At 34.0% G+C, this 20,585-nt stretch overlaps 1 protein-coding gene across 4 annotated transcripts in view; it reads right to left on the bottom strand.

The window, feature by feature from the left end:
- Window positions 1-20,585, bottom strand: part of LOC118201006 (uncharacterized) — a 107,542-nt gene that overhangs the window by 41,365 nt on the left and 45,592 nt on the right. For 2 of the 4 annotated variants that reach the window (XM_035373019.2, XM_035373040.2), the window contains exons 5-6: window positions 13,439-13,652; window positions 560-696 (exon numbers count right to left, since the gene is read on the bottom strand). In XM_035373019.2, the coding sequence (XP_035228910.1) occupies window positions 560-696; window positions 13,439-13,652 (351 nt within the window). The remainder of the gene's footprint in view (window positions 1-559; window positions 697-13,438; window positions 13,653-20,585) is intronic. The other 2 variants (XM_035373033.2, XM_085826354.1) reach the window with 1 other exon arrangement.

The raw sequence follows: 20,585 nt of genomic DNA, 5'->3' as shown, positions 1-20,585 counted from the left end.
TGGAAAAGAAGAAGCAGATAATGCTATTTAAAATAATCCCAAAAGAAAAACAGAAGACCTTTGAAATGTTAAGAACTTTTCTCCAGTCCCAGAAAGATGTTAATCAACATGAATTTTCAGCCAATAATAACTTTCAGCAGGTAATTTCGAATATTTAAAATTTTAATAATCTTTCAAGTTACATTCTAATTTTGAAAATCTGGAAATACACTTTAGACAAAATGTCTAATTATATTTGCAAATTTAAAGATCCATAACAAAAACTCACTTCTCTATCTGCTACTTATCCCTACAATTGCTTACAACTTTTAATGCAATTAAAGCATAATTTGCTACTTTTAAATTGATTAAACTTAAAATATTGTTTGTTTTCAAGATTTAAATTTAAATGTATAACATGAAAAGAAACCCTTCTAAGATGAAAGCTCACTGTCCCAGATAATTTGGTATCTGAGGGAAATGACTATCTTAAAGAAATAATGTTAAATTCTGATGCTTATTTATATTGTAGGAAATACTAGTTGCATTTTTTTTAAAATAACACAAAAGCTATACTAACCAACTTAGCAGGAGCTATAGGCACTGTTGGACGAACCTGTGATGCAGAAGTATGTATAGCTGCTGTAGTAACAGCAACATTTGTAGCTACGGCTGCTGTACTACTAACAGGTATGAGAGTAGATTCCTTTTTTACTGCTAAAAACAATACTAATTTCAGCAAAAAATATAAACACTTTTCAGTAACAGAAAGGGTCAAAATCATAAAAAATTTCTATTATAGTCTATAATTATATATTCCTTTTATATTCTATAATTATATATTCTGAATTATTTATTCAGGATAACACAAAATACTCATGCCTATATTTCCACAAGAACAAGTAAAATTGAATTTTAAATTAAATAAATGAATAATAATAAACAACAATCAAACAATTAATTTATAAAAAGTTAACTTCAGAAGAAAATATATTTTTAATTTATTTTTCAGACTACCATACTAACAAACACATAAAATCGTCTTGCATACAAGACACTCACATTTCAGAAAATATTCCCACAAAGAAAAAAAAAATCTTGTGTTAAGCTGACCTTGTAAACATGAGCTTGATATGCTGAAAGAGTTCTCCTGGGAAAGATTACATAATCTAAATACTGCATTTGGAGATGAAATGTGTTAAACATGTTTCTTTTAAAATAAAAATTATGTGATAAACTATATTTTTCAAATGTTAGGCAGAGCATCTGACACGGCTAATGGGAAAAATATTGTTATATTTGAGATATTGTTATATTGAGTATGTATTTAATAAAAGATTTATTTTATTTTATTATAAATGGCCAGAAAACTGGTTATGGTACCATTAGATCTCCAGTCTTCCAATATTATCTAGCTTTACAGTTTAAAAATACAAGTGCACAGGATGAGTCAAGAACAGTACCATCAAAAATTTGATGTTGTCTCCACAGAGGATATAAGGCAGAATCACAATGCCCAAGACAGTACAAGTATGCGTGCAAACAGTCATGGCCAGTAGTAAGGCGGAAAAGTGCCACAGCTGCACTTCTAGGAAAATCTGAGATCAACTGTATGTCTTCAAGCAATGAGGCCCATGGCTTATCAGCAGCATCACACAGTACTCTGATTTAACCTGAAGGCATATCTTCTTTTTATTGGGAGTTTGACTGAATGAAATGAGAGACTTTTTAAAGGTCTCTGGAGGACCCTTGCGCCCTTTTTGGCCAAAAAGTCGGCAGCCTCGTTCCCAGAAATCCCACAGTGAGCTGGGGTCCACTGGAAAGAAACAGAGATTGACACTGAGAGCTCTCAGCACTCCAGTATCAGGGTATTATTTGTGTATTCTCTATCTGTAAGAGATTGAAGAGCAGACAGGTAATCTGACAAAATAACCGCTCTGCAGAATGACAAAGGGTGGGTAATCAGTTGCTTTAATGCAATATAAATAGCCTTGATTTTGCCATCGTAATGGTGGAATGAGCACCTATTGGTGCATAAAAAAGATCACAAACACATGGGCTCCCACTTCATCTTCATTATTAAACACTGATCCATCTGTATAGACATATAACCATGGTCTCTAAGGTGTTTGTTTTCAATGGTAGATACAGCAATGGCATGAACCTGTTATTCGCTCACATGACTCTCTAACCTGCATATTCAGCTTCACACACACCAAGATACCTCCATACTCCAAAGGGCAAACAGGCCTACAGAGAAGTTGAGAACTGAGGTGGACATTCACGTTAGTGGCCACAGAATAAGCGTATTGTATAAACCCTTTTGAGTTATGAGATTTCTCTCTGTGTTGATATCGTAATCCCTCCAAAAAGTATTGTTGGGCAGGTGAATCAGTTTCTCATAAAAAAAGGACTGCATCTCTTTCAATTATGTTTCTTATTGGAGGGTTTTGAGTTTCATCTATCACGAATTTCTACTTGAGTGTCAACTAAAATTTGTGACTTTTGAAACAGCTGTTGCAATGCATCCATCGGGTATGGCCAGAACTGTACTGGAGTGGACAGTGGAACTTCCTCCATGACAATGCTTGTTTGTACACTACGGTACGTATGCTCAACTTTCTCTTACAACGCAAGGTGACTCTTTGTCAACATTCTCCTTAATCTCCAGATTTATCTCCAGCAGACACTTTCTTTTTATTTCCTTGCCTTAAATTAGCTCTAAAAGGCTTTACGCTTTGCAAACTTTGTGGATATCCAATAACAAAGTAACCATCGCGCTCCGAGGGATTTCACAAGATGTGTTTGCTGACAGTTTCCAACAGCTTTACGACCAATGTCAGAAGTGTTGTAGCTAATGGGATTACTTTGAAGGCCAGTAGAGGTAATTTGTTGTAACTCTTCTTTCCTTTATTTTCTGAGACCATTCACTGGACTTTTCAGACTTATCACAAGTTGACTGTAGATGCAATTACCACCTTTTTTATTACACACTATTCGATTACCCTATTCATTCTAAACTGATGCTGTTTGTTGCCTACTCCTAGAAATCAAAAATGGGGAGATCATATCAAATACGGCCATTAGAATTGCAATACCAGAAAGGAATGATCTGACGAACGTCAAAATCATATGAAAGGAAGAAGTTGGTATATTCAAATGATCAGTACTTCAGTGCATTTAGATGATGCAGGAGGGAGATATGACATCTGCATAAAAGAGAAGTTGTGTAGTGGATTTCGCATTTCGCATCATTAGTGCATTGTATGATTGGAATTTGCTCAGAATATTGTGTTCTGTCTCGAATAAGAAGAGGAGATGCTTACCAGTAAGCTTCGTAATTTGATAAAGGCAGGATTGTCACCTATCGAAAGTTTAGATTATCGTTCCGTGATATAGCCGGACGCATTGGTCGACATCTAACTACTGCCATGCAGATATGTAATCAATGGATTGCTGAGGGCCATACTGAATGGCATGAAGGATCTCAACGCCCTCCCAGGACTAACGTCAGAGAGCACAGACATATCGCGAGGTAGCCCTTCAAAACTGTGCGACCACATCGTGGACCATTAGTCAGGAAATGGGCATGTTTGCAGTATGCCCAATATCAGCTCAATAAGGTGCGTCAATGTTTGCAGCAGCGTGCACCATCAGCACTACGATCATTACTTCAGCTTCCCTTGACAATGCAAGCATAGAGAGAGACTGCAAATCTGGTGCATCGAACAACAAAGCTGAAGAAAGGAGTGGCACAAAGTCATCTTTTCAGACCAGTCCCAGTTCTGGGTGCAGTATTCTCATGGCCGTATAAATGTCTGGAGGCTCCGAGGAGACCATACGTCATCTGCTTGCATTCGATATGGGCATAGGGCTCTGAACCTAATGTGACAGTCTGGGCAGTCACTGGGTATACGACACACACATCTCTAGTTCGGATCGATGGTTATTTGAACACAGATGGGTACATTTCTGACATCTTATGCCCAGTGGTTGTGCCTTATCTTCGAGGCACCCAAATGTCATATTTCAACAAGATAATACAAGACCACATGCTGCACGTCGTGTTCTGACCTCCCTAGATACATAAAGTATTCGATTGCAGCCCAGGCCTACACGGTCTCCAGATCTTTCACCCATTGAAAACATCTGGTCATGGGTTGCTGAGAGACTGGCCCGCCACCCTCTCCAGCTAATACAGTTGACACAGCAAGGAATAAGTTGCCCATTTCTGTCATCCAAGCCCAGTTTGACTCCAAGCCTAATGGGGTAAGGGTCGTTTTAGCTGCCAGGTGTGGCAGCTGTTTCTACTAATTTCGCTCCCCTGTAAACCTCCAAAGTGTTTACAAATTTAATCATTTTGACTTCAAGACATACTGTTTATGTGCAATAAATAACTTTTTTGTATTTGCTTTTCTTCATGGTGTTGCAATTTTAATGGCAAGCACTGTATATGGTTCTGGTTCTAAGCTGACAGACTCTTTATTCAATGATAAACAAAAGTAAAGAAAAATTATCTTGCAGTCAAGTAAATATGGTACACTAGAGCTTTCCCCCCTGAAACAAGCAGCGGGGAGTGATGACGTAGCCATGATGACACTGAGCGCGGAGATGGAATTGACAACATAGAAATTAGCGTTTCAAATTTGAAGAGCCAGCATTTGAAATGAGCTGTGTGTGAAAGATAGCTACAATTTAGAAGAGACAATGTTACTGCAGTATGCATTTTACACTGAGCATTAAAAAATTTAATAGTACTCACTCAATTTTGAAATAACAGATAAAATGCGCTACTCTTAGCATAAAGTTCTTTTTTTAATTTACAGGGATTTTTTTTTCTTTAAATGCCTGTTTATTTCTAATCATTTCTTTATCTGCATGTTAACTAAGAGAACTCTACTACTGCTTTTAAGATAACTATAATAACAGCTATTTAAAATTAATCAAAAAACAACCTTAAATTGTCATAATTTTAAACATGTACGGTTATATATGGCAAAATTTTTGCTAATTTGAGTTTCAGCCTAGTTGTAAATTTTACATTGGCATATTTTTTTCCTGATTCAATATAATAACATGTATTTTTTTAAATAATTTTGTAACTTAGGCTAATATCAATATTACATTTAAATAAATACATGTAAGATTGTTATCTTAATTTAGACAATACAACTTTACTCATAGTACCTAAAAATTATTTAATTTTTCAAAAGTCGGGATCAAGGAGGCAGGTCTTCTTATGCCAGTTACTTTAATGTTATTATATTTTATCTAGAATGCTAAGCTAGCACAAAATCGAATCAATAATAACACAGGGTACAATAAAAATAACTTTAACTTAAAAAATTAGTTCTCATTTTAAATATGCTTTACGCTATTAACTTCTAAAATGTCATCTAGAAATATTTCAAATCAAAACATATTATATATGCTTATTTGTACAGTCACAATGCAACTACAAGTTGTTGAAATATTATTTATTGGCTGCCACATTCGAAGCAATCAATTTTTTTTTCCCTCTGGGGTTGCTTTTCTTTGGGAAAAAACATATGCATTTCTATTTAAGAAACATATTCTAATTAAAGTTCGCACTCTGTAAAATAAAAAAATTGCTTCTCTGTTAACTTCAGGATAATGTTTCTCCAGTTCATTAATTAAAGAGCCAATTACGTGATTCACTTTATAAGTAAGCTGTACCATGAACTGCACAACTCGTAAACTGTATTTATCCATGAATGGGAAGGTGTAGTCAAATCTCCTAAGGACAATAATTTAATCCATTCTGAATTAAAATATTGGTTCATCAGCACTATTTTTAGATACTGTTCCCAATAATGGGTTTTTGTCTCGCACACGGTAGGCAATATAACCTGCAACATATGTTAACGCTTCTTTTTTGGCGGGCGAAAATTGTCTGGCGAAATTCAATTCTAATTCCCAAGCCATAGGAGAAGGTTCCTCTATGAAATCCAAATCATCAATAGTATTTAATCAAATTGGTGCAAGCCAAAAAGGGAATGAATTGAAATTATTATTCCTTTTTGGAAAGGCAGTATGTTGGATTTTCACTGAACTCTTAATCCACCAATGACTTTCTTCATTAATTCCAAAACTTGATTTTTTTTTTTCATGATGTTCATTTAATCTAAATGCTGCTTTTAGTATTTCATCTGAAGGAGGGTATGGCTTGGTACTATTCATAACATCGAAAAAATTGTCGATTAACTCAAAGAAGTCAAATGCTTTTTGATTGCCTGTGAGGTGAAGTATACCTTTTGCGGTAGTTCTTGAAAATAATGTTTTTGCTGGAGCGACTTTTTGTCTCTCGTTTCTCTTGACCATTAAATAATTTGGTTTTATTTTGTGACACAATTTAATTTCTCCTGAATCTCTATTTAAAACCTCTTTAATAATATCAGCATTTAAAACAGCTTCATCTTCTAAAACAAATCCTTTATCTAAAAAGTGGTTTCTCAGTAATTTGAGGCAGTGCGCAAATCTGCAAAAACCCATATTATCTGCAAAATAATATGGGTATAATATTGCAGATAATCTTAATTATCTGCAAAAACTAATATTTTTTTCGTTTGCAATACTGTATTTGGAAACTGAGAACTATTAATCAAAATCTGTAACTCTTTCCACAAAGTACTAGATCCTCCTAAATCAGACACTATTGCTTTCATTTCTACTCCAGATGATTGAATATGTCTTATGAGCAAAAAAAGAAGTTCTTTCTTCATTGGAATGTTAAAATCCAAAAATATTGGTTGTTTCCACTGCGAATTGAGACCTCTGATTAAAACAAACTGCATTTTTTGAAAAGGACCGTGAATTTAGTCCAGTTTAGAGTCATAGCAGAGTTTAGAATCTATATATGCATTTCGTCGAAACTGAGAACGCATATTTTTTCTACAAAATTCAAATATTTGTATCTTTCCTTCATTACAGCAAGAACATCACTCTGAATTCCTGGACTACATGGAAATTTAGCACACCATCTCTTTAATGTTCTAGTGTTAGGTAAAGGAATTCCTATTTTTTCTTTCCAAAAATCGTAGCTTTTAGATGACAGAGCTCTTATGAGAATGCAACGTGAAATATCTTTACTAGTCCACCTGATTTTTCCCTTTTTTCTAACAATGCATTAATCTGCATCTTTGTAAAAATATGCTTTAGACGTTTTTCCAAATTTTCCTATCTGTGCTGTTTTTTCCTAAATTTTGCTCTTTGGGATTTTAATTTTTGAATGTCCGATACAAATTTCTTTCTAGATGTCGCTCACCTTCTTTGTCGCTGAGCAAACAATCTAAAATTTTCCTTTTCTCTATTTTTCAATATTTTATTACAATTTTCTAAGGATGTTATTTTGTTCTTCAAATTATCAATACATTCTTGTTTATCTTTACACTTAGGGCATTCAAGGATATTGACACTTGTGAGTTTTATTTCAAAATCATTCACATTTGATTTATTATTGTCAGCTTCAATTTCGTTCTCGGCCTCAAAATAAATTTTCTTTGGGCTCAATTCGTGTAGTTTTTCAAAAGCAATCTGCATTAGTTTTCTTTTGAAATGTCTCCGATTTCTTGGTGTTATTTCGTTTACTGCACATGATAAATTTACTTTCGGCACAGTATCGCATTTCAACAGTTTCTTTTGCGGCAATCCAAGCAAGCGATTTCTCATGTCATCTTCATAATCACTGCACAGAAAATGTTCGCAGCAAAATCTCGCGTTTTTCACATTAATAGAATCTTGTCTTCGACATTTATGTATCCATTCTTTCTTCAAAAGTAAATTGTCCTTTGGGAAAGCATGAAATACAATATCTCTTCCTTTCGTATTTCTATAAGTGTTACGGCACGTTGCCATATTACATAAAGGATAGTTTAAAGGAATTTAAAAGGAAAACTGACTAAACCTATATATATATACACACAAATTATTTTTAATATTTGCATTATTAGAAAATAAATATGTATGATTAAAATTAATTTGGGATATGCGACCTCCAGAAAATCGTCTTGCAACTGAATGAAACTACAGTTTTAAAAGCGCGAAATCAGAGCAGGTGCAACACAGACACGTCAGATTACTTCCAGTTAAGCCCTGCCATGAGGCTCGCGTCAACGTGAAGTCGAACAAAAGAATGTCCTAGCCCTTGTATTTATCCGACACTTGAATCATTTCTTTAAGAAAAGAAAAAAAAACTAAATTCGTATGCAGCCTTGTTATGCACAGTAAATAACACAGTAGTGACACGTATAATTAGTCCGGATTACACTACATCAGTTCTCAAAGAAAATCAAGGCAAAATATCAGCACTGTTAAGTCAATTCCTGAGCAATGCAAAACTATTATATCTTGTCTTTGAAGTGCTAATGCCCAGTATTGCAACTTTGATGATAAATGCGAGGGGATTATGGTCTGTGATTAATTTAATATGCGAGCTAAAAATCCATGGCTTGAATTTCTTCTTATTCTTTACTACTGCAAATGTCAGTCTTGTCAAAATTTTAATTTATATTAATCAATTTTGATAAATCTTACCAAAAAATTGGATTTGTTTCAAAATGTTTCCCAGCAGATGAAGAATTCCATATTCCTTACTCTGCTGATTATAACTTTAAAGACCAAAAGTATGAAAATGTCTTTATCAAACAATGAAACATGCATCTGAGAACAGTTTAATGAAAACTGGCAAAAGAGTACCCGTGTTAAGGATAATTGCATAAAGAGGATGTCTGAAGTTTGCAAAAAGCAAAATTAGTATTTAAATAAGAAATTCAATACCGGAAAATAATTCACTAAACATATACCTCTCCATAACAAAAACCATACAAAGACTGCATTGTATTCAATTTCCATTTAATAATAAGGAATAATAGTTAATTTTAAACACTATTGTGCATCAAACAAATACCAGATATTGAGCAAAAAATCAGAAAGTGTTATTTTGCTTAACATCACCTTCCCTCAAAGGATTCATAAAAATGTACTTAACAAGTGACTGACATGCTGAAAAAACTGAAATTTACAAGTCAGTCCAAAAATTAAGATAAAATAATGGGTTAACTAGAAAGTTCCGCAGTTTTTCAAATCCAAGTGCATTTTCTTCTAATTATTTTATTGCCGATTATAGGGAGTGACCCTGATCAAAGCTAGTGCTTAACTATTGTTATAAATTCTGAATTTAGTTAGATTTTTGTTAGCAGAATTATAATTAAAATTGTCTTATTTCCTCGTGCAATGCAGCGCAGGACAAATTTTAAGAGAAAGCTACAGTGAAAAAGTAAAACAACAAAAGCATTTAACATTGAATAAAAGTTTATATCTGTAATTGATATTTAATTTGAATAAATGTAACTGACTACTACGTTAGCTGTAACAGTAGTTCTACTCTTTTTGCTTTCCAGAAATTGTTAGAACTATCTCACGCAGCCGATTTAAAAATCTATAAAAAAAGCCAGAGACGGAACATTTCATCTCAGTTGCTTTACTTAGCAGCTGTAATTTTTTGTTGATGAGATTAGCTATCTCTGCGCTGTGGATTATGTTCTATTTAAGGTTTGAATAGTTTAAAGCATAACTACTGATTACATTGTGTGATACTGTATGAATATCTCTGAGGCAAATTCCAGCTTTGTTATATTTCTTGTGAAAAGAATAAATTTTATTAACTTTATTTAATCGGACTTCTGCATTCAATCTATTATGAACCCGTACGCACACAACAATACAGTATTTTCTGCTCACACTGTGCAATTCTGGCATGTATTGAAGCATCATTTTTGTTTCAATGAAGTGCTAAGAATGGAGAACTAAGAAGTTCATTTCTGTTATATAATGCTCTTCTGCTTTAACCCTTTCAGGACAGATACGCATTCCTTAAGATCATCTCTTACAGCCGGGCGTCCTATCCATGCATCACTAGAGATTGCATTCAGAGGACGGGTGATGCATATACGCATTTTAAGCTGGAACGTTTTTCTGAAGACCACTAGATGGCATCCTATGTCCATTACTTTTGAAATGAACACAGTTTAGGTTCCTGACCTTGAGTCTGATATATTCTGCCCAGAGTCGTAGCTAGGGTTTTCAGCACCCAGGGACAACTGAAGATTTCGTGCGCCCTACTGCTTGCCAAGGGTGGAAAACATTTAATTCTAAAATGTCGTAACATCAGTTTGGCGCCCCTTGGATTCTGCACCCGGGGACAGATGTCCCCCTCTAGCTACGCCCCTGATTCTGCCTGATTTTCGTATTTTACTCATTAACTGTTGCGAAGGTGGTGGTGGTGGGGGGGAAGGGAAAGCATAAACAGAGGTGGACTCTTTAAATCGCAGCATGCTAATACAGTAGAATTCCAGAAATCCGCAAAGCTTGGGACCAGAGGTTGCACGGTTTTGTGATTTTACGAATTTCAGGACAGAAAAGATAAATCATAATATTCAGAGTAAAAGTGCAAAATAAATAAGGCGTATTAGATACATTTAATTAAACTATTATAAACATTATTGCAATAACTTATTATATGCATTAAATTATTATTACATATATAAATTGATTATATTATTCATTGTAATATATATACACAGCATCGAGGTTTGCTGATTTCGCCTCATGCACAGATTTGCGGTTTCGAATTCCGGTGTTAGAATCACTGTTGCTAATAAATTTCAACAGCTTTTCTTTATTTTTCTGTATATCATACACAATCGAATCGCAATTCCAAACAATTCTGCTATAAACTGAGGAGTAGCACCTGTCTCCATCTTTTGCAGAATTTGCACTTTTTGTATTACCGTCAATGCAACGTGTTTACGTTTTTCAACGTTCCAAGCAGTAAAATCATGAGTGCGTTTCTTATCTGTCATTGTATTAAAAAGGGCTGAAATTTAAAATATTCTTAATTTATCCACAAAATATCCGGATAATAAAAGGCACCACTAAATAATCTCGTGAAATAACAAAGCTCAGAAAGTATAACGTGAATCGTGAATTTGAAAGAAGAGTTGAGTGAATCGTCTGCTTTCTTACTAATTAATCCTCTACTGCAATTACTTAATCCTCTAATGCAAATTAGCGGTGAAAAAAACTTTTATTATGATGTCAATAATTTGGTATTTCTGTTATGACTCATTATTATTCGGTAATTATAACATCATTATTCAGTAAGTATTTTTTTCTTCGATATTTTACACTCAATGTTGCGGTTTCCAGAACCTATAAACTGAATGTTTATATTCCGTTATCCTCTAATGCAAATTAGCGGTGAAAAAAACTTTTATTATGATGTCAATAATTTGGTATTTCTGTTATGACTCATTATTATTCTGTAATTATGACGTCATTATTCAGTAAGTATTTTTTTCTTTGATATTTCGCACTCAATGTTGCGGTTTCCAGAACCTATAAACTGAATGTTTATATTCCGAGAGACAACGTGGATTTCAGGAGTTGGTGGATTTTTGGTATTTGACTGTATAAACATTGTGGCGTGTCTGATTTATATCCAATTCCTTTTTTTATTCTATTTTTTCCTCTGAAATGTACGGTCTTTTAGGGGGCTCTATTACATTTTGCATTGCCCCCAGACATATTTTGGTTCTTCTCCTTTTATTTCGGAAAGCCTCGCCCCCAGTCTATTATGGCGTGAAGGCGCTATTTTTCAAAACAAGAATAAAGTCGTATGGTTAATGAAACATTTACTAACACAGATGAGAGTGGTGATTCATTTTCTGAAGAGTTAGAATGTGATATATTTCTAAGCGTTAAAAAATGATACTTCTCCATGCTTCGAGACTTACTACACTCAGTCTTCATTTTAAATTCTGTTACTTCTTACTGTTAAATAGTCTTTATTGTATTTTTTTATTAATTTTAAACTTTATTGATGATTCTATCAATTAAAACTTTGGAATAATTTGAATAGAGCTCCTGAAAATTATTTTACAAGAAAAGCAATATTTTTAATATATTTTCATGTAAAATAAAGAAAAAAGGTTATTAAATTCTAATTTTAACAAATATAAGAGCTCAAGTAATAATCTAAAATGATACCAAAAATTATGATGCTAGAAGTTAAACTTTTTTTTCTGATTTTTTTAAATAAAATTAGGCTTAGCGATGCAAAACTGCCTTCGATTCCCTTTGTCCTGCACGAGCGTCTTAAACAAAGGAGCGCCATCGAGAAACGGTTAAAAAGGAAAACAAACTGATAGTCAGATTCCTTGTAAAATTTGTGCTATACATGAACAAAAGTGCTGGTCCTGGTGACATAGCTTAAAGGTGGTTCAGAAATTTAAGCTTGAAAATTTCAGCATTGAAAATAATGCCAGCTCTGAATAGTTTTAGGACAGTTGTCTACCCTATGTAAGCAAGGACTATTAAAAGACACTATTGCTGAAACACCACCACAATGCAGTTGAGGAACTATTAGACAGACTACATGCTTAAAAAGTATGGTACATCACCATTTGTAGAAAATATGGTACGTAAACTGCTTCGATGTATGGGTACCCCATATCTTAAAACAGCATATATGCTTACTTGAGGTTCGCCATGTATTATTTGTTGAAAAGAAATAAAGCTTCTTTTCTAACGGGTCATTACTGGAGTAGAGAAGTGGTGCAATAATGTTACAAGAAAAAAACTCGGTTAGTAGAATCCCATTTAGTACCATCAAGAGGGGCTTTCATATGGTCAGACTATAAATAAATTTTATATTAGGAGTTGCTGTCACTAAATCAGATTATAAACTTGGAAAGATACTGTTTTCAAATGGCAGTTTTAAAAGCAGAAATTGAAGCAAAGCCCCCAGAACTGCCTAATTGTTGAGATGTTATCTTCATTCACGATAATGCTCGACTTCACATTTTGATAAATGTCAGACAAGAACTTACTGAATATAGCTGAGATGTTTTGTGTCACCCTCTATATTCACTAGACCTTGCATCTTTGGATTTTAATCTCTTCTGGACACATCAAAATTCTTTGATTGGCATGGAGTTCATTTCTTTAGAGACTGATAAATACCATCTCTATAACGTTTTTTTGAAAAAACCTAATGATGTTTTTAAAAAAGGAATTTTTTAGCTGCTGAAGAGATGGAAAAAAATCATACAACAAATTGATGGTTATGTGATTTTTTGAATTTTTTTATGTTTTTTGTACTGCTTCATTTTGCAAAAAAACCACAGAATTTTCTGGATGAATCTTTACAATTAAAAAAAATTTCTGCATTTACACTGTGAATTAACACTGGATAATATATGATTATTTTAATTTTCTTGATACATATTCTTAGTTATAAATAAAATCAACACTACAATAAAATAGCAATAACACTACAATAACATTGCTTATCAATGATACATAAATGAAAGAATGAATTGTAAAATTTTAAAAAATTCTGAACTTAAAGATTTGTGTGCTTAAAAAACATGTACTTTACCCATTGTTGTAGTAGTTGAAGTCGTAGGTGCACTCACAAGTCTCACATAGTGAAATTTACTTCCTGGAACTTGCAAAGCTGTTTGAGGTGCAGGTCCAGAAGATACAGGTACAGTAGTTTGCTGTATAGGTGTAACAGCTGAACTAGCAACACTTGTGAAAGTGCCAGATATTGAGTTTGTATTGCTTCCACTAATTAACGGTTTCAAAACAGTCTGCATAAATAAAAAATATTATTTAAATTAAAATCACACAAATTCATTATCAATGATTTTCAAATATTACTTTAGAGTAGGGATCTTCAACCTTTCTCGCTTGAGAGCCACATCAATAAATTCCACATCAATAAATTCACAAAGATCCGCGGGCCACATGTCTGTCAAAAAGTAGTGCAGTAAAAAAATTTGTATGAAAAAGGGGAGGTTTGTTTTGCAAGATTACAACTGATTTTAAGCAAAGAGACAGTGTTACATATTTGTAAATATATACTGGTTCCCAAAAGTCAAATGGAAATCGAAATAAAATCTTTTGCAACATTTTTAACTATGAAAAAAATATAAAGATGATTGTACAGAACGATTTTACATAATGCATTTAGAATAAAAAAACTTACATTACTAGTGGGAGATTGTAATTACTTTAATTTTAATGTGAAATTTGACAATATTTTTGCTTGATTAAAGCTTCAATATCATGTTTAACCTGTGTTGTTGCAATTCGTAAAGTTTCCTTCAAATGTCTGTCTGTCAAATCGTGTTCTTGTTTTTGATTTTAGGATTTTCATTTGATTAAAACGTTGTTGACATATGTAGGTACTGCTAAAGTTAGAGAAAACATGAAGAGTGCATGTTATCAAATTCTTGGATACTTTTCTTTGGTCACCGTACTTGGAATAAAAATCAATTAATGCTGGATTTTCAAGAAACTTGCATGTTACTGCAGTTACACTATAAATCTATCAATTCTGTGACGTCGTGGATGCTTCAGTGGGAACGGAATCAACACTGGTAGTGGTGATGCATCACTTTAATTCACACAACATAACACAGATACAACATTTAATTAATACATTTAGAAAACTATAGTAGATATCCGGGCTGGTGACACGATCAGAGACGTTAATGAAGATGGCACTCGTCATCACTCGACGAACAAAGTCCCCACACCTCAGCTCGCTGGCGGAGCTTCCCAAAACTCTCTCTGACAGGCGTCTCACAGAAGTCTCTTCTCCTCTTTGCACATGCGCATTACTCAGTTACGTCGTTGCCATTCACAGTTCTTTAAAATAGGTATTAAAATGAATTATAGTACTCGTAGTGCTAACGAAGTTCTCTCTATTCGAGAACATCATAGGTCTTTCTAGCAGAAAGTTCAGGAGTGTTCTTTACAGACTAACTCCTTCCGCCTCCAGATTTTGTTTTCCTCGGACACAGAGGAAGTAAAACTTTCAGCCTCCAGTTTTTGTTTCTCCGGACACAGGAGAAGTAAAACTTTTTTTTTTTTTTTTTTCTTTTTTTCTTTTTTAAGTTCACAGTTTCTGGTTTCAATATGATTGTTCAACATTTTACCAGTTAATTTTAAACCACACTTTTACAAAGGCTCTCCACTCTCATTACCAGGCCATCATAAAAAGAACACATTTAAAAATACACATACAATATATGAAAAACCAAAACAAAAATTTTTGTCTTTAAGAATAAAGCTAACAATTTACTATATAGTATGAATTTTTTTAAAAAAAATACAATATACATAATGAAATAACAAGACAACTTAAAAGAAATAACTAGTCTATTTAACTGGCATGTACAGAGTTTCTACTTAAGCAGTCTACATTTAAGTTGTCACTTCCCTTTTTATGATGTATCGTAAAATTATAAGATTGTAAGGCTAAGGCCCAGCGTAATAATCGACCATTTCTACCTGCATTATTTTTTAGCCATACTAGGGGATTATGGTCTGTTTGAATGGAAAATTTAGTCTGCCCATCTATATACCCTTTCAATTTTTTTATTCCATACAGAATTGCGACACACTCTTTTTCAGTGGTGGAATACTTCCGCTCACTATCAGTAAATATTTTACTGAGATACAATATGGGATGTTCTTTTCCTTTATCATCCTTCTGGACTAAAACAACAGCATATCCTTGATCTGATGTGTCTGCCTGTAGTATAAATGGTTTAGAAAAATCGGGTGCATGTAGCACAGGCCTACTAGACAGCTTTTCTTTTAACGATTTGAATGATTCATTACATTCATCATTCCAAACAATTTTACCCTTTTTGTTATTCCCTTTTAGCAAATCTGTCAAAGGTGTGGCTATAGCAGAAAACATAGGTATATATTGTCTGTAGTATCCAGCTAACTCTAAAAAAGCTCTAATCTCAGTTTTAGTTGTGGGAACAGGAAAATTTTGAACCGCTTCGATTTTTAGTTCTGCTGGAGAACGTTTTCCTCGACCTACTATGTGACCGAGATATTGCACTTCTTCTTGTGCAAACTTGCACTTAGAGGGTTTAATAGTTAAATTGGCTTTTCTTATTCTTTCTAAAATTTCATGTAAATTTTGTAAATGGTCCTCCCACGTTTCAGAAAAAATAGCAATATCATTTAAATAAGGGGTAGCATATTTCTCACATCTGCACAATATTTCGCTCATCATTTTACTAAAATAATAAGGCGCATTTTTAAGCCCAAATGGCATGCGCAAAGGCCTATATACACCAAAATTTGTAGCAAATGCAGCAATTTTCTGCGCTCTAGGGGTCAGCGGAATTTGCCAATAACCTTTAGTTAAGTCTATCAAGGTGATAAATTTGGCTGCTGCAACAGTTTCAACACGTTGCTCTATATTGGGGATTGGGTAGTACTCAGTACGCGTTATTTCGTTTAACTTTCTGTAATCAATACATGGCCTAGGATCCCTACCTGGTGCTTCAACAAGGATCATGGGTGAAGCATACTCAGAGGGTCCTGGTTCAATAATCTTGTATTTTAACATTTTTTCAATCTCGACTTTAAGAATTTCATTCTCTCGATTTGTCATTCTATAAGGCTTGTGCTGTATGCGTTTGCCACTGATTAGTTCGATATCATGTTAGACTAAATTTGTTTTCCCTGGAATATTCGAAAATATAGCAGAAAACTTTACCAACAACTTTCCCAACTGCAGGATTTGTTCATCACTAAGTCTTTCTTTAAGATTATCTTTTGCTATTATTTCATTAAAATCAAACACATTGTGGTCGGTTAACATATAAGGAAAATCCTCCTCTAATTCCGAGGGTTCAACTATCTCCTCGTTGTCAAGGAGCACCATATTCAAAAATTCAGGTCTCTTATGATAAGGTTTTAACATATTGATGTGATACACTTTATTCCCTTCCTGATTCCCTTCAAAACTAACCACATAGTTTGTTTCTGATAATCTTTTCTCTATTTTTCCCGGTCCTTTCCACTGAGGAGCGAGTTTATGTGGTTGATTCACTGCTAATACTAATATGGAATCTCTTGGCTGGAATTCCCTTTTCACGGCATTTTTGTCATACCATTTCTTCCTTTTGTCCCTCACCTCTTCCATTTTCTCTGTAGCTAATTCTTTACTTTTCTTTAGCCTATTGATTAATTCGAAAACATATTCTATTACGGTATCTTCTTTTTCCTGAGGATCTAACCATTTCTCATACAATAATGCGACAGGTGTTCTGAGGTTGGTCCCGTACACTAATTCAGCTGGACTAAATCCTGTACTATCATGCGTTACTGTTCGCAGAGCAAAGAGAGCGGTAGGTACTTGTACTTCCCAATTTGGGGCAGCTTCAATACATAATACCTTTAAGACCCTTTTTATTGACCTATATAACCGTTCCACAGGATTGCTCTGGGGGTGGTAAACCGAACTTCTGGAAATTTTTATACCAAACCTCTTCAAAAATTCAACGGTTAAGCGACTCATAAAAGATTTCCCTTGATCAGTTTGAACCTCCCTTGGAAAGCCCATCCGACTAAATACCTGCAAGAGTGCACTTACAACAGATTTTCACATTATATCCGGTACCGGGACGGCATCAGGATATTTAGATGCTAAGCACATAACTGTAATAAGATATTTATTACCTTCAGTAGATGTAGGCATAGGTCCGCAAGCATCTGCATTAACCTTCTAAAGACTTCAGATATCACAGGTACCATTACCAACGGTGCTTTCTTTTTGTCACTTGCTTTTCCTACACGTTGACAGAGTTGCATGTTTTAACGAATTCCTCAATGTCTTTATAACAATTTGGCCAGAAAAAATGTCTTAGTAACCGGTCTTTTGTTTTCAGAACTCCTAAGTGATCTGAAGGTCCTTCATGACAAATTGCTTTAATTTGCTCTCTGAGGTTTTCTGGAACAACAATTAAATGTTCTTCTCCTCCTAACTTATTTACCTTCTTTTTTACTAAAACCCCATTTTTAATCCCATAACTTGTTTTACTTCCGCTTTTTACTAGTTCTAATAAAGGCGCAAGTTCTTTACTTTTTTGTTGTTCATCAATAAAAGTACTTGAGTCTATTTGAATAGCAGGACTTATGGGGACACAAAGGTCGACAGGAGGCAATATCTCTCTGTTTTCAGACTTCTCATGAGCATCGTCCTCCTCTTCCAGTTCTAACTCATTCTGCTCAGAACTTTGATTCGTCTCACTTAAATTTTCCGCTTCCTTAAATTGTCGTGCTTGATATCGAGTAACGACCGCATTAACATTCCCGACATACGACGAATAATTTTTCTCAGTTCCTCTGAGAAGAGCTGCTGTCTGGTTGCCTAATATATATTGTCCTTGGTCTAAGTGGTCTCCTATAACAGCTGCTTTGGTGGTTACTGTACCCAAATCGCATTCAATATCTACTTCAGCAACAGGTAAACAAGTCATATGATCACCCAACAAATGTCGAACCCACACACGTTCTCCCTTCATTCTATCTCTGTCTACATATTTCTGACAAATAATATCTACCGTTGCTCCTGTATCTCTTAGAATAAGTACTTCAAAACTATTCACTCTTCCATTTAACGTATAGGGATCTAACAGATTCTTTTCTGATCTCCCGCTTATCCGATACAAATCTGCCTTTTGAGTTTGGGGCACTGAGGACGTAAATGGTCAAAAGATCCACATCCATAGCACTGGAGTCTTTTTCTCCTATCAAAGTTCGAGTCCAACCTTTTCCCAACATTGCGTGCATCATCATCTTTTTTAAATTGTGTGCCTTGAGGGTTTTTTCTATTTTTGAAAACGTTACCAGTGGACTGAAAAACACCCATTTGTCTACCCGATGTTTTCGTTTTCAGTTCACCCAATTTCGTTTTCCCAACCATCGTCTTTTTCGCATCTTCAAATTCCTCTATTTTACCCACCAAATGTTTTGATGAAGTGATCGTGGCCCATTCATCTATAAAATGTTCCTTAAACTCATTAGGCGTGCGTCTTTTAATCTGATCTACCAACATTAAATCCTTGAGTTGCTCAAATGTTTCGATTTTTAATCCCTTGAGCAACCCATCTAAAAATGTCTTAATTTCGTGATAAAAATCGTACCACGTAGAATCCGGATTTTTCTGAGGCTTAACAAGAAGTTGCCGAAACTTCTCCGCACTTAACTTAAATCTTTTAAGTAGTAATTCTTTAATATGTTGGTAATCTCTAGCCTGTTCTTCAGGCTCCCTAGCAATTATATTATTTACCTCAACCGGAAGAACACCAATGGGATATGACACCCATTGATCCTTGGGCAATTTTAAAACTTTAGCTTGCCTTTCAAAAAGTTCTAAGAATAAACTAATATCATCAGTTTTTAAATTAAACTTGGGCATAAGTTTCTGAAAATTCTGATTAAATACCGTTTCACCTGCAGGTTTAGCAGATTCAGTGTTCTGTCTTGCTTTAAGGCATTCTAGTTCTAACTGTTGCTTTTCAATTTCTTTATTTTGTTGTATTATCTGAAATTTCCTCTCCCTAGCTTCCTGTTCTAACTATAGTTCTTTTGCTCTTGTTTGCTTCTCTCAGTTTTCCTTTTCTATCCTATCAGTCATAATATTTTCTAACAAATTTTTAACAAATTCTTCCTCATAATTTTTACTATTTGTTATTAAATGTTTTAAATCTATCACTTTCATATCTTCTAAAGCTATTTCCCCAAGTTCTGAAGCGACAAGGAATAGATCCCTTTTCTTAGCTTTCCCCAAAAATGCCATTTTCACAAAAATAATTTTTCAAAACAAATAAGAACTCAAATAGTTGTTCATAAATAATACACATAAAAATATATCAGAGATATAAAAACACTAACTTTTCTTCTTTCTTACAAAATTAGGCACATAAAAATAAAAGGTTAATAAACGCATTAATCATTTTGAATTTATTTCCATTCAAACATAAAGCGAATAAACATCCTTACTGAATATTTCGTATAAAAAAATAATAACAAATTCTTTTCATTTAGTACAGCCAGACAGAAAAAAACCAGAGTGGCGCCAATAAATATAAACACCTTTAATTAACTATCGTTTTCCATGACAGCTACTTCCGTTGGCAACCACATGGCCAAAGCAATTACTACGTAAATTCGATAGGCGCAGGTTTAAATCAGAACACTATTAGAACATTTCTTTACTGCTCAAAGCTTAAATTTTTATACAATGAAATGATAAAATTTAACATTCTACTCATCAGAAAAAACATCATATATTAAAATACAGCCCTGGTGTGCTTTCATGAGAAAACCAAAGTAACAAGTTTTTAATATCTTCAACAACTTAACATAAATTTTCTTCTAATGACTTAGAAATGAAAATTGCAATATTGCACTGATGTGCTTTCACATATACACAAAATAAACAGTTCTGATTCTATCACACCAATTTATAACGAAACGTTAAACATAAATACACCGATGTGCTGTTTATTTACGGGAATGGATTTTTGCCATTATCATACAAAAGAAAAATATCTCGTTAGATATATAAATGCAACACTTTGATTGTTTAAAAAAAAAACTCTTATGCACTGACGTGCTATAAATTGTACTGATGTGCTACGTGTTAATGCGAAAATGTTTTCCCGAATATACCACAAAAGAAAAATATCTTGCTAGATATACTA

Source organism: Stegodyphus dumicola, chromosome 1 (assembly GCF_044657685.1).
Source record: "Stegodyphus dumicola isolate Sdum_Otavi_A_Nest chromosome 1, ASM4465768v1".
Classification (NCBI taxonomy): Eukaryota; Metazoa; Arthropoda; class Arachnida; order Araneae; family Eresidae; genus Stegodyphus; species Stegodyphus dumicola.
Note: the sequence above shows the minus strand (reverse complement) of the source record. Positions and strands in the feature narration are given on the sequence as shown.